This window comes from Rana temporaria, chromosome 6 (genome assembly GCF_905171775.1).
Source record: "Rana temporaria chromosome 6, aRanTem1.1, whole genome shotgun sequence".
Classification (NCBI taxonomy): domain Eukaryota; kingdom Metazoa; phylum Chordata; class Amphibia; order Anura; family Ranidae; genus Rana; species Rana temporaria.
The window spans coordinates 98,251,114-98,264,668 of record NC_053494.1 but is presented as its reverse complement, the minus strand read 5'-3'; the positions used below and the strand labels follow the sequence as shown (position 1 = coordinate 98,264,668).

Here is a 13,555-nt window from a genome sequence, read left to right as displayed (position 1 = left end):
AAAAGATGCCTGTATTAAGGTGGTCAGTTGTGACACGGATGCTGAAAATCCTGCTTCTATCCAATAGGCCATTTGTTGCGTGCCTGAAGCAGTGTTCGAATCAGCTCCTGCTCTGCTGCAAGGGGGGCTTCATCACTCTTTAGCAAATATTTGAATGGTTTCCTTTTGGCCTGGTCTCCAGCATAGCCTAGTGGGATACTCTGAGTAGGTTGCAGAATGTAGGACTAGCGTGTACAGAGAACAAAAAATAAAAAAAAACAACCTAGGTGTAGACCATCCTTTAGGGAATCCTCATGGTGAAAAGGTGGGAGGAACTGCCAGAGTACCTTATAAGGGCTGTAGGTTGTAATGGGGGTAAGGTGTGCTACCTGTGGTTTGTACAAAACTTGGTCATCAACCTGAGACCAAGTTCTGAATGGTTAAGCTTTGGCGCAAAGTTTGACAAGCCTATACTGTAGTTAATACCATTTAAATATCACCCCGTCCTTTATATAACAGTCAAAAGCATACAGGGTGATCCGGTCTTATCCATCTATGATGCTGCACTGTATATAAAGTCCAGGCTTCGCCTGTCAGTGGAACACCCCCGAAGGTGTCCGAAGAACTAGGTTCTACAAGGATGAACCAGGGCCCTAGACCTTTTTAGCAACCTGTAGCTTAAAAATTGTGTTGCACCAAGTGCCAGGATCCAGGGTTTGAAGCAGCAGTATTACAGGCTGTGTAAACAGGGAAGCAGTTTTATTTGTAGCATTAGATGGTAGTGAAAAACTGAAAAATTTGAAGATAAAATAAAAATAAAAAAGGTGGTTGAGCCAAGTGTGAGGTCTCCATGAAGGAGAAGAGGTCCATCACATTAGGAAACAAGCTAAAATGTGAGGACTCGCAAAGTGGGGTAGGGTTATAGTAGAGACGCCCAACGTGCCTGTCCTCAAAAGCTTTGCCAGTGTCCAGTCACCTGAAAGTAAAAGCCTACAATTCAGGGTCTTTACGTTGCCTGCACACCATATGATTAATGTTTAAATTTAATAATGTACAGCTGGTACCATATGTTTCAAAGTTCATTTGGCAACAGCAGGGCCTTTTACCCATTACTTTTTTTGTCTGCATACCCTGCTTGGTAGTATAGTACAGTTTTTTTTTTTGTTTTTAACAGGGTTTTTTAGACTTACCAAAACCCATACCAGCACTATGTACCGAAAAGTAACATGTATTCAAATCTCTGCAAATAAATAAGTGAGAAACCAATGAAAGATATTTATATCCTATGTTTACAAGTCACCAAAATGCAAAAAGGGGAGTGGGGCGAAGGTGCAATTCTGTACCTACCTATGGTGCAGTTTGTGGTTATTTTCCTTCTTTTGGGGTTATGTCGTAACAGCTCTAGCTCCCTCTTTGTTGGCTCCCACGTTGAATATTTTTCTCCAACACCTAGAGTGAACATGTACAAAAATTTAATTTGAAGTGCAACGTAGATGAGTGTATCCGTCATTAAAAGTACAAAATATAAAAATACATTTGTACATTTAAAAATAAAACCACACACATTCTTACAAGTACTTCCTTGGCATTAAACCGCTTGAAGACCAACATGTTACAGTATGACAAAGCCAAAATGTAAGTTTTTATTTATTTTAGTTTTAGAGTGGAGAGGGATTATCAAATCCGTTATTGTTGTCTGTGTTGTTCACACTGGTGCGACATGAGTCGTGTGACTGTCGATCCGACTTTGCCCTGCAAGTTCTGTCTGACATCAATCTGACTTCCATGCGATATTTATGAATGGGACTCCATTTAGAGAATAAAAAAAACCCCACACAAAAAGCGGCGGAGACCCTGGTCCCCAACAACGTGGGGACAGAACGCTTTGGGTTGGGGGGGTCAAAGCCACCCCTGCCCCAAAGCACTCTCCCCATGGCGAGGGGGGAGCAGGGCTCCGGGCGGCCGCGTCGCTAGACCGTGGATAGGTAAGTGTGTTTATTAAAAGTTTAAACAAAAACTCAAAGGCTGGAGCTCCCCTTTAAGTACATTATAGGACAGAGTCGGTTATAATTATTATAACAATAACTACCTATAGGTGAATGGACACTGGTAGATCAAATCAAACAGGAAGTCCTCCCCTATATAACCCCTTCTACACAGGAGGCAAAGTTTTGTAGCAAGCAATGAACCCCCCCCCCCCCCCAAAAAAAAAAAAAAAAAAAAAAGAAGAAGAAGAAGAGGGTCCTGTGATGTACGCAAAAGAAAAAGGATTTTACAGGTAAGCATGACAGAAAAAAAAAAAAAAAAAAACACATTTTCTTTATCGTACATCATAGGAAACAGCCGGTTATTCTAAAAACTACTTGGGACGTCCTAAAGCAATATTTTTGAGGGGAGGGAAACCCCATCATCGAAACTGCTATCAGATAAGGACCTACTTTGCCATTTGTAATACGCTGCAAGGCAGTATCCTCCACGTTGAAATTCACCTGGTAAAAATCCTGTAGATGTATAAACCAAAGACCAAATATTGGTCTTGCACACCTGGGCCACTGACACTTAATAGATGGTCCAAGATACTCCCACACCTGGTAGAGAATCTCTCCCCAGAAAATAAAATATAGGATTTTGCCCTTTAAACCATCGGCATCAATGATAAACTGGCAGAACCACTAAATATTTGACCTGGATTCTACCTGCCCTTCCTGGGCTCTTCTGGAAGCATAAACCAGTATTCCTGACCTGTGCTTACAACTTAAGTAGATCTTGAGCACCCGCACTACCTCGAGTATGTAGCGCTCTCTCCTGCCAACTGCAGATTAGGAGAAAAACAAAAGGCAAGACAATGTGCCGATTCAAGTGAGAACTAGAAACCACTTTAGACAAAAATGGATGAGGACGCAACATCACCTTATGATGCAAGACCAAGACCGGCTCCTTGCATGAAAGAGCTGCCAACTCTGACACTCCACTTAGTGAAGTGACAGTAACCAAAGAAGCCACCTTCCGAGATAAAAGAGACTAACTCAATCTCCCAATTGGTTCAAAAAGCAGCCTCTGCAAAGACAGTCCAGATCAAATTCAAGTCCCAAAGACACCAAAGTGGCCCGACAGGCAGGACTGTCCAAGTTGCACGCTGTAGGAATCAAGGAGTGAGAAACAACGGACTCTGGAGGAAAAATAAATAAAATAAAACCTTAAGATTAGGATTGGAGAAAAAAAAAAAAAGCATTTCCCACACATATTTCCGCAGGTGCCACTTCCTAGCTTCACCCCATGTCATGTGACTGTTGCACCAGTGTAAACCAGGCCTTGGGGAGATTCATCCTCTTATGTTTACCACCATTACCGAAAGCAAAGAACCTAAAAAACAAAATCTAATTTATCGTTGTCATCAAATCTTTCAATTGGGACATTCGTTGCCCATTTTAGGGAAATCAGGTAGTGGATGCACAAAAGGCAACTCCAGAAATAACCTGTTTCCCCAAAAATAAGACCTACCCTGAAAATAAGACCTAGCGTTATGTTCCAGGAGGGCTGCAATATAAGCCCTATCCTGAAAATAAGCCCTAGTTAAAAATGCTTGTAAAATCCTATAATCCACTCTATTATAGTAGTATATAATGTACAATGTGTGTGTTTCTGTAATATAATTGCGGGATAAGAGAGCTCCGGCGGGTAACAGAAGCAGAGAGCGGCTCTATAACAAAGGTATTTGGCACAATTATATTACAGAAACACACACATTGTACATTATATACTACTGTAATAGAGTGGATTATAGGATTTTATAAGCATTTTAACTCAGTTCACACTGGGGATTCCTGACAGGCAGGGGGGGAGAGAAGACATTACATAGTAAGACCTACCCTGAAAAAAAGCCCTACTGTATCTTTTGTTGGCATAATTAATATAAGACCGGGCTTATTTTCGGGGAAACACGGTATATATATTTTTTCTAATCAGTGTTAGGGGATATCACATCAGAATTTCAGGAATAGGTCCGCTTTAAACCCCCTTTGGACCAATAATTACTCGCTCAACACTTTACTCAAGTAAACTAACCACTTGCCGACCGTAAATGAAGATATACGTCGGCAGAATGGCATGGCTGCGCAAAGCAACGTACAGGTACATAGCTTTGAACTTGCCGCTGTGTGGGTGCATGCCGTTGGTAGCCTGCGCACCTGCCGCAAGCTCTGTGACCGTGGGCTTGACTTCCGCCGGGGTCCCGCAATCGTGTCACGGAGTGGCAGAACAGGAAGATGCCCATGTAAACAAGGCATTTCCCTGTTCTGCCTAGTGACAAGACAGTGATCTACTGCTCCCTGTCATTGGGAGCAGTGATAACCATCGTGTCACTTGTAGCCCAGCCCCCCCACAGTTATAATCACTCCCTAGGAGACACTTATCCCCTTCATCACCCCCTAGTGTTTAACCCCTTCCCTGCCAGTGTCATTTACACAGTAATCAGTGCATTTTTATAGCACTGATCACTGTATAAATGACAATGGTCCCAAAATATGTCCGATGCGTCCCCCATAATGTCAGTCACAATAAAAAAATAAAAATCGCCGTTTGCCTTCATTACATGATTACCCCCTGTTGCTCTGCCATAAGTTTGTATTATCCTTGGTGTTAGACCATGCTATGAGGATCCTCTGACTATTTGAGCTATTGGCTCTCTTTAAGCCTTTTAAGAGACCAATGGAGCTAGCCCAATCTCAGGGGTTTGGATACTACCCTACCTTTTATTGAACACGGCTGCTTTTTCTGCAAGATAGGGAGACCCGTTTCTTAATTTCTCTGCAATCTATGAACCCTGAATGTGTCCCGACGAAGCTTACCAGCAAAACGCGCTGATGCATAGGGCTCACTATACAGCATGTATCATGTTTTTTTTTTTTTAAAGTGGAGGTTCACCTGAAAAGTTAATTTTTAAGATTAGATTGATGCTCATTTTGTCAAGAGGAATCGGGTAGTTTTTTTTTAAATCGAAGCAGTACTTACCATTTTAGAGAGCGATCTTCTCCGCCGCTTCTGGGTATGGGCTGCGGGACTGGGCGTTCCTATTTGATTGACAGGCTTCCGACGGTCGCATAAATCGCGCCACGATTTTCCGAAAGTAGCCGAACGTCGGTGCTCAGGCACCGTATAGAGCCGCACCGATGTTCGGCTTCTTTCGGCTACTCGTGACGCAATGTATGCGACCGTCGGAAGCCTGTCAATCAAATAGGAACGCCCAGTCCCGAAGACCATACCCGGAAAAAAAAATTCGGGTGAACTCCCTTTTTAACCAATTTTTATTTTCTGTATCTTCACTAATCATTTACAGATGTGGCAATGTGAGTGCGTTTCCTCTTTATCTCCTATTTTTTAGAAGCTATAACTTTAGCGCAAACCAATATACACTTATTGCATACATTTTGTTTGGGTGCAACGTCGCATGACCACGCAATTGTCAGTTAAAACGATGCAGTGCCGAAATGCAAAGTGCTCTGGTCAGGAAGGGGGTAAATCCTTCCGGGGCTGATGTGGTTAAAGGATTTTTTTTTTTTTTAAGACATAGAGATTGCGTTCTTTTATAAATGTAGGCCAAAATCCGCTTCATTTTTCATTAAAAAAAAAAAAAAAAAAAAAGTGATGTATATTTGTGTGAAAATGACAGTCTTCAAAACTATGGTATATGCATTTGACATTTACCTCTGATGTTCTGGCTGCCTATCTAATTTCTTGAGACCCTAAAATGCAAGGACAGTAAAAAACCTCCCCAAAATGACCCATTTGTAAAAAAAAAGTAGTCACTTCAAGGTATTTAGTAAGAAGCATGGTGAGATTTTTGACGTAGTAATTGTTGCCACAATTGTTTGGGAAAAGGAAAGTAATTTTATTTCACAAAAGATTTTTTAAACAAAGTTGTCATCTTATAAAGGGGTTGCAAAGGTTTGTTTATTTTCTAAATAGGTTCCTTTAAGCTAGTGCATTGTTGGTTCACTTACCTTTTCCTTTGATTTCCATTTCCCTTCTAAATGTTTTTTTTTTTTTCTCCTTTGTCTGAATTCCTCAGTAAGCTGTTCTGGCTGACTAACCCCCAGCCAGATGATGGTGGAAAGCTTACCGAGGAGAAACAGGAAATGAGAAATTCAGACAAAAGAAAAAAAAAAAACATTTAGAAGGGAAATCAAGGAAACGGCAAGTGAACCAACAATGCTCTAGCTTAAAGGAACCCATTTAGAAAAAAAAAAAACGAACCTTTACAACCCCTTTAAGTTATTCCTCACACACAGATGAATGCATTTACAGTGACTTGCGAAAGTATTTGGCCCCCTTGAACTTTGCCACATTTCAGGCTTCAAACATAAAAGATATAAAACTTTTTTTTTTTGAAGAATCAACAAGTGGGACACAATCATGAAGTGGAACAAAATGTATTGGATATTTCAAACTAACAAATAAAAAAGCTGAAAAAATGGGCGTGCAAAATTATTCAGCCCCTTTAAGTTAATACTTTGTAGTAGGGGTGCAACGGATCGTCACCGATCCGTGATCCGAACGGGCCACCCCGTTCGGATCGGCACACCCCGCGATCCGCGGAGCGCTCCGGAGCCTAGGCCTAGGAAAGTCCCCAGCTTCGGCCTAGCTCCGGAGCGATCTTGCTCCACCCAGTCTGCTTGCCAGAGCCCAGCGTGACACGCCTCCCCGGGGAGGCGTGTCACGCTGTGCACTGGGCTCTGGCAAGCCGACATGGAGAGGGAATATTAGCAGAGAAGCACTAGTGTGAGAGGAGGGGGGGGGGGGGGGGGGAGAGCACATTTCAGGGGTGGATTAAAGAGGAAGCAGGTGAGGCTGTTTGGGACTTGTTAAAAGTACAATCTTGATGTTTTTACAGCTATATAATTATATATATATATATATATATATATATATATATATATATATATATATATATATATATATATATATATATATATATATATATATATATATATATATATATATATATATACACACACACATACATATATACACATACATACATACATACACACACACATTTTTTTTTTTTGCGCCGATCCGAAAATGATCCGATCCGTGACTCCTGATCCGAGGATCGATCCGATAGTTTTTTGATCCGTTGCACCCCTACTTTGTAGCGCCACCTTTTGCTGCGATTACAGCTGTAAGTCGCTTGGGGTATGTCTCTATCAGTTTTGCACATCGAGAGACTGAAATTTTTGCCCATTCCTCCTTGCAAAACAGCTCGAGCTCAGTAAGGTTGGATGGAGAGCTTTTGTGGAAAGAACTGAAAACTGCTGTTCAGATTCTTGATTTGGATTCAGGTCTGGACTTTGACTTGGCCATTCTAACACCTGGATATGTTTATTTGTGAACCATTCCATTGTAGATTTTGCTTTATGTTTTGGATCATTGTCTTGTTGGAAGACAAATCTCCGTCCCAGTCTCAGGTCTTTTTGCAGACTCCATCAGGTTTTCTTCCAGAATGGTCCTGTATTTGGCTCCATCCATCTTCCCTTCAATTTTAACCATCTTCCCTGTCCCTGCTGAAGAAAAGCAGGCCCAAACCATGATGCTGCCACCACCATGTTTGACAGTGGGGATGGTGTGTTCAGGGTGATGAGCTGTGTTGCTTTTACGCCAAACATAACGTTTTGCATTGTTGCCAAAAAGTTCGATTTTGGTTTCATCTGACCAGAGCACCTTCTTCCACATGTTTGGTGTGTCTCCCAGGTGGCTTGTGGCAAACTTTAAACAACACTTTTTATGGATATCTTTAAGAAATGTCTTTCTTCTTGCCACTCTTCCATAAAGGCCAGATTTGTGCAGTATACGACTGATTGTTGTCCTATGGACACAGTCTCCCACCTCAGCTGTAGATCTCTGCAGTTCATCCAGAGTGATCATGGGCCTCTTGGCTGCATCTCTGATCAGTCTTCTCCTTGTATGAGCTGAAAGTTTAGAGGAACGGCCAGGTCTTCGTAGATTTGCAGTGGTCTGATACTCCTTCCATTTCAATATTATCGCTTGCACAGTGCTCCTTGGGATGTTTAAAGCTTGGGAAATCTTTTTGTATCCAAATCCGGCTTTAAACTTCTCCACAACAGTATCTCGGACCTGCCTGGTGTGTTCCTTGTTCTTCATGATGATCTCTGCGCTTTAAAACGGACCTCCGAGACTATCACAGTGCAGGTGCATTTATACAGAGACTTGATTACACACAAGTGGATTAAATTTATCATCATTAGTCATTTAGGTCAACATTGGATCATTCAGAGATCCTCACTGAACTTCTGGAGAGAGTTTGCTGCACTGAAAGTAAAGGGGTTGAATAATTTTGCACGCCCAATTTTTCAGTTTATTTTTTTAAAAAGTTTGAAATATCCAATAAATTTTGTTACACTTCATGATTGCGTCCCACTTGTTGATTCTTCCAAAAAAAATTACAGTTTTATATCTTTATGTTTGAAGCCTAAAATGTGGCAAAAGGTCGCAAAGTTCAAGGGGGCCGAATACTTACGCAAGGCACTGTACAATTACACCACAAAACACATTATTTTCCATCTGCCATGTATGGGGCTACCACACGTTACGCTTTTATCTGCCTAGATGAATAGAAGGTCCCAAAAGCACCTTCAGGTTTTCAAGGGGCATAGATAATGCCAGGGCTGTGGAGTCGGTAGATAAATGTTCCGACTCCTCAGTTTTATGTACTTCCGACTCCGACTCCTCTGTATTAATATGCAAATGTATTTTATACATTCCTTGAGGGAAAGAAACGCAACCTACTACCACAGGACTACTGGCTGGGAAGCCAACAGTCTACTGTATTGCACAGTTTAAGCAAAAGACAAACACAATGAAAACAAAGTTTTAAAAAAAAAAAAAATATTAAATCAATCAAGTGGCTGGATAGTAGCAGCAGGCATAAACATCAGGAACAGGATCTTTACCAGTTCAAAAATACAAACCACATTATTTGGTTGTTTTAGAACAAAAACAAAGCTTATCTATAATGAACCAAAAACAAAATCTGTAAAACCTAGAAATGGTTTATATTAATCTTGAAATGTAGTTATAGGCTTAGCAAATGCAAATCAATTCAATGTAGAGTTCTAAGGAAGATAATTGCCTCTGCCAGATCCTCTTTCATAGAGGCTCTTAAGTCAGACTATTATTTTTAGGGCTGAAAATAATCTTTCGACACCGACTTGGGTGGGTGGCATTGCAGTAACTATTCTGGCCACATCACGAACGATCTCTGGATAAACAAGGATGGCTTCTTCAACAGTAAGTTTTGATGAGCGATCATACTTTTCAACTTCTTTTAGTGCTTTATAAAACTCCTGTTGGAATTTTTTTTTAAATTCCAATCTAAATTTAGTAGGAGTCGGTGCATTGTTTGCCGACTCCAGGTACCCAAAATTTCCCCCGACTCCGACTCCACAGCCCTGGATAATGCATCCCATTTCCTGGACTATCACACTTGAGGCCCTGAAGTGCCAGGATAGGAGAAAACACCTGCAAAATTAACATATTTTGCAAATTTCACCTTCCAGAATATTTAATTGGAGGAATACGAGCCTTTTGAATCATACTTATTCCACAGATTGTGATTTAAAATAAATAAAAATCTTAAAGCTGTAATTTATCAAAAGGTATTTCCAACACACAGCATTGATATACTTCAATACACCCCAAAACACATTTTACTACTTCTCCCGAGTATGGAAATACTACAAACAGTATGTGAACCTTTCTGCGCCAAGCGGTGGTGATCAGCGACACTGTACTGGTGAAGCAAGTGATTAGGGACACCGACTAGCTGCACTGACTTTCTAAAAAGCATGCTTCAAGAGAAAGTCAGACAAAACTGGTCAAGCCGTGTCTGAACTGAAAGTCAAGATGATTTTAAGTTTTAAACACTGCAAAGCCAGGAGTTCTTCCATGTTATTTCTCGATTGTAAATTGCTAGGAGCCTGTAAGAGCAACAGTGGCTAGCACACATACAGAGCTTGGATCCAGCCGGCTTACGAAAAGTCTGGCAAGCAGCATCTTTGGGCTCCTAAAAAGCATTTCAGAAGCACCGCCACACGGGTGCTTTTGACCCCCTCTTCAGGTGCTAGTGGGGGTTAAAAATACCACGCTAGTGGCTGAAAAGCACAGCTTAAAACTGTAGCATCTGATCTTAAGGATGTTTAAAGTGATATTAAAACCAAGGTCTTTTAAAGTACTTTCAGCAGTTAACCCTTTCACAGACACGTTTTTCAGACGGTTTAGCGCTAAATATATCGCTGCTATACCACCTGAAAAAAATTGCACCCTGCAGTCTTCAGCGTGAAAGCCTTCAGGCTTTCACACTGAAGCAGTGAGCTAGCAGGACCGATCCAAAAAAAGTCCTGCTAGCTGCATCTTTGGAGCGGTATAGGAGCGGGGTGTTTACCGCTCCTTCCCATTGAAATCAATGGTAAACCGCTGTAAGAGGCGCATTGCGGGCGGTATTAACCCTTTTTGCCCGCTAGCAGGGGGTTAAAACCGCACCTCTAGTGGCCGAAAATACGACGGTATAGCAGCGTTAAAAAACGTGCGCTATACCGCCACTGCACCTCCCCTGCCCCGTGTGAAAGGTGCCTTAATGGTTGTAACCCCAAAAAAGGTGAAGATCCTGCTCCCTTATAGCAGGTTAGACAGCAGTGTGTTTGTGCTGTCTAATCCATCTCTCTATGCTGTAAAAAAAAAAAACACAACACCTGAGATTCTGCCTGTTCCCATGTCCTTTAGTGTGCTGTCCACTAATCATGGCTGCTGACCCATGGGTATCATGTCAGGTTACACGCCTCCATCATCCTGCTTCTCCCCGCCAGCTCCTGTGCGTGAGAGCAATCTCCTCAGCCCCCTGCCACCATTAGTAGCTGGCAGTAAAGTTAAAGATAACAGCCAGCCCCCTCTGTTCTACTAAGCCTTAACTGTGTACATGTTTGTGTAAAATTGTGCCTGTAAATACCTTATTTCTGGCCAGTCACATGACCTCCAGCTGCTCTCCTCTCCCAAGCTAAGGGCTACAGTGGGAAGGGCTGAGCACATTGATCATGTGACCTCATTGCTGACATCGGGGGGGGGGGGATCTTGGCCTCTCACTGTTGCCCTTAGTTTAGGGGAGGAGAGCAGCTGGGTCACATGATCAGAAATTAGGCATTTACAGGCACAATTTTACACAAACATGTATACAGTGTAAGGTGGCTTAGTAGAACAGAGGGTCTGTCAGTAATCTGACTTTACAACCACTTTAATCACTGCGGCTTCATCTTTTGACTCAGTTTAAGCCGATGCCATGACTGATGCTTCAGGATTCCTGTTTCAGGGTGACTCCTTGTTCTTGCATGCAGGGGCTAGAGTTATGTCTCCCTACAATGTGTGCATTAATTGAAATACACAGCCCTGTAGCCTAGGACAGCAAGGCCCGCCCCTGCTCCCTCCTTAACCAAACTAAGACTGGCCATAGATTGATCCTTTTTTTCGCGATCAGCCAGCACCGATCTGTTTTATTGCGTTTTGGTAAAAAGACTCCTCCAATGTACGAATACACTGATCAGTGCTGCAGCCCTAAATGGATGACAAATTTTCCCAACATTGTCATTCAAGAGAAATTTCATTAGATCAACTTTTCTTGAGCAGGAACAGCCATAGATGTATCAAGATTTGGCCAGTCCTTGCTGAACCGACTGATTTTCAATGAATCTATGGCCGGCCAGCTTAACAGTCTGACTGGAAACTGCACGGTCAGTTAAATCTTTCTTGTGAAGTCACGAAGTTCAGGGAAGCATCGCAAGAGCACTGAAAATTGTAAACTGCAAGCACTGGAGTAAGCATTTGTACAAATCGTTTACAGGGAAAAGTATTTTACTGAATTGCTAAAAAATGCTAAGGCTTGACTACTACTGTAAAGGATTAACTCAGCAGAGGGGTGCGCACACATGCAATAGGCACAGTGGGTATGGTGAAAACACACATGCACTTTACTTACAAAAAGTTTATTTCCAAGATGTACAGGCACAAAAAAAAAAAAAAAAACAAGTCTTTGCCAATCTGGATGACTTACTGACACACTGGGCCCTGACAAACCATCCTATCACTGCAGCCCTCTACCAGTCGGGGCTTTATGGCAGAGTGGCCTGACGGAAGCCTCTCCTCAGTGCAAGACACATGAAAGCCCGCATGGAGTTTGCTTAAAAAAAAAAAAAAAAAACCTGAAGGACTCCAAAATGGTGAGAAATAAGATTCTTTGGTCTTATGAGACCAAGATAGAACTGTTTGGCCTTAATTCTAAGCAGTATGTGTGGCAAAAACCAGACACTGCTCATCACCTGTCCAATACAGTCCCAACAGTGCAGCATGGTGGTGGCAGCATCATGCTGTGGGGGTGTTTTTTTTTTAGCTGCAGGGACAGGACGACTGGTTGCAATTGAGGGAAAGATGAATGTGGCCAAGTACAGGGATATCCTGGACGAAAACCTTTTCCAGAGTGCTCAGGACCTCAGACTGAGCCGATGGTTTACCTTCTAACAAGACCATATCTCTAAGCACACAGATAAAATAACAAAGGAGTGGCTTCACAACAACCGACTGTTCTTGAATGGCCCAGCCAGAGCCCTGACTTAAACCCAATTGAGCATCTCTGGAGAGACCCAAAAGGGCTGTCCACCAACATTTACCATCCAACCTGACAGAACTGGAGAGGATCTGCAAGGAGGAATAATGGCAGAGGATCCCCAAATCCAGGTGTGAAAAAAGTGTTGCATCTTTCCCAAAAAGACCCATGGCTGTATTAGATCAAAATGGTGCTTCTACTAAATACTGAGAAAAGGGTCTGAATACTCAGGACCATATGCTATTTCAGTTTTGCTTTTTTAATAAATCTGCAAAAATGTCAACAATTCTGTGTTTATCTGTCAGTATAGGGTGCTGTGTGTACATGAATGAGGAAAAAATGAACTTAAATGATTTTAGCAAATAGCTGCAATATAACAAAGTGACATTTAAGGGGGTCTAAATACTTTCCGTACCCACTGTATAGCAAAAAGTTAAACTGTTTGTTTTCAAGGATTGTTGGTTTATAGAGCAAAAAAAAAAAAAAAAGTTTCACGAACAGTTAGCCCAATTGCTTTGTATAATGTGAAAGATGTTACGCCAAGTAAATGGATACCCAACATGTCACGCTTTAAAAATTGCGCACACTCATGGAATGGCGCAAAACTTCGGTACTTGAAAATCTCCATAGGCGATGCTTTAATTTTTTTTTACAGGTTACCATTTTCGGGTTAGTGCTAGAATTGTTGCACACGCTCCAACGCACGCAACAATACCTCACATGTGGGGTTTGAACAGCGTTTACATATGTGGGCGGGACTTGCATGAGTGTTCGCTTCTGAGCACGAGCTACTGAGGACAAGGGAGTTTAACATTTTTATTATATTTTTTATTTTAATTTTTTTTATTAATTTTTTTGATCATTTTTATTCCAATTACAAGGAATGTAAACATCCCTTGTAATAGGAATATA

General features: G+C 41.7%; 1 protein-coding gene across 1 annotated transcript in view; it reads right to left on the bottom strand.

Moving 5' to 3' along the window:
* The window catches only part of LOC120943645 (ubiquitin carboxyl-terminal hydrolase 22-A-like), a 105,505-nt gene that overhangs the window by 43,938 nt on the left and 48,012 nt on the right, over window positions 1–13,555 (bottom strand). The window contains 1 exon segment of the mRNA XM_040357050.1: window positions 1,327–1,428. Within this exon segment, the coding sequence (XP_040212984.1) occupies window positions 1,327–1,428 (102 nt within the window).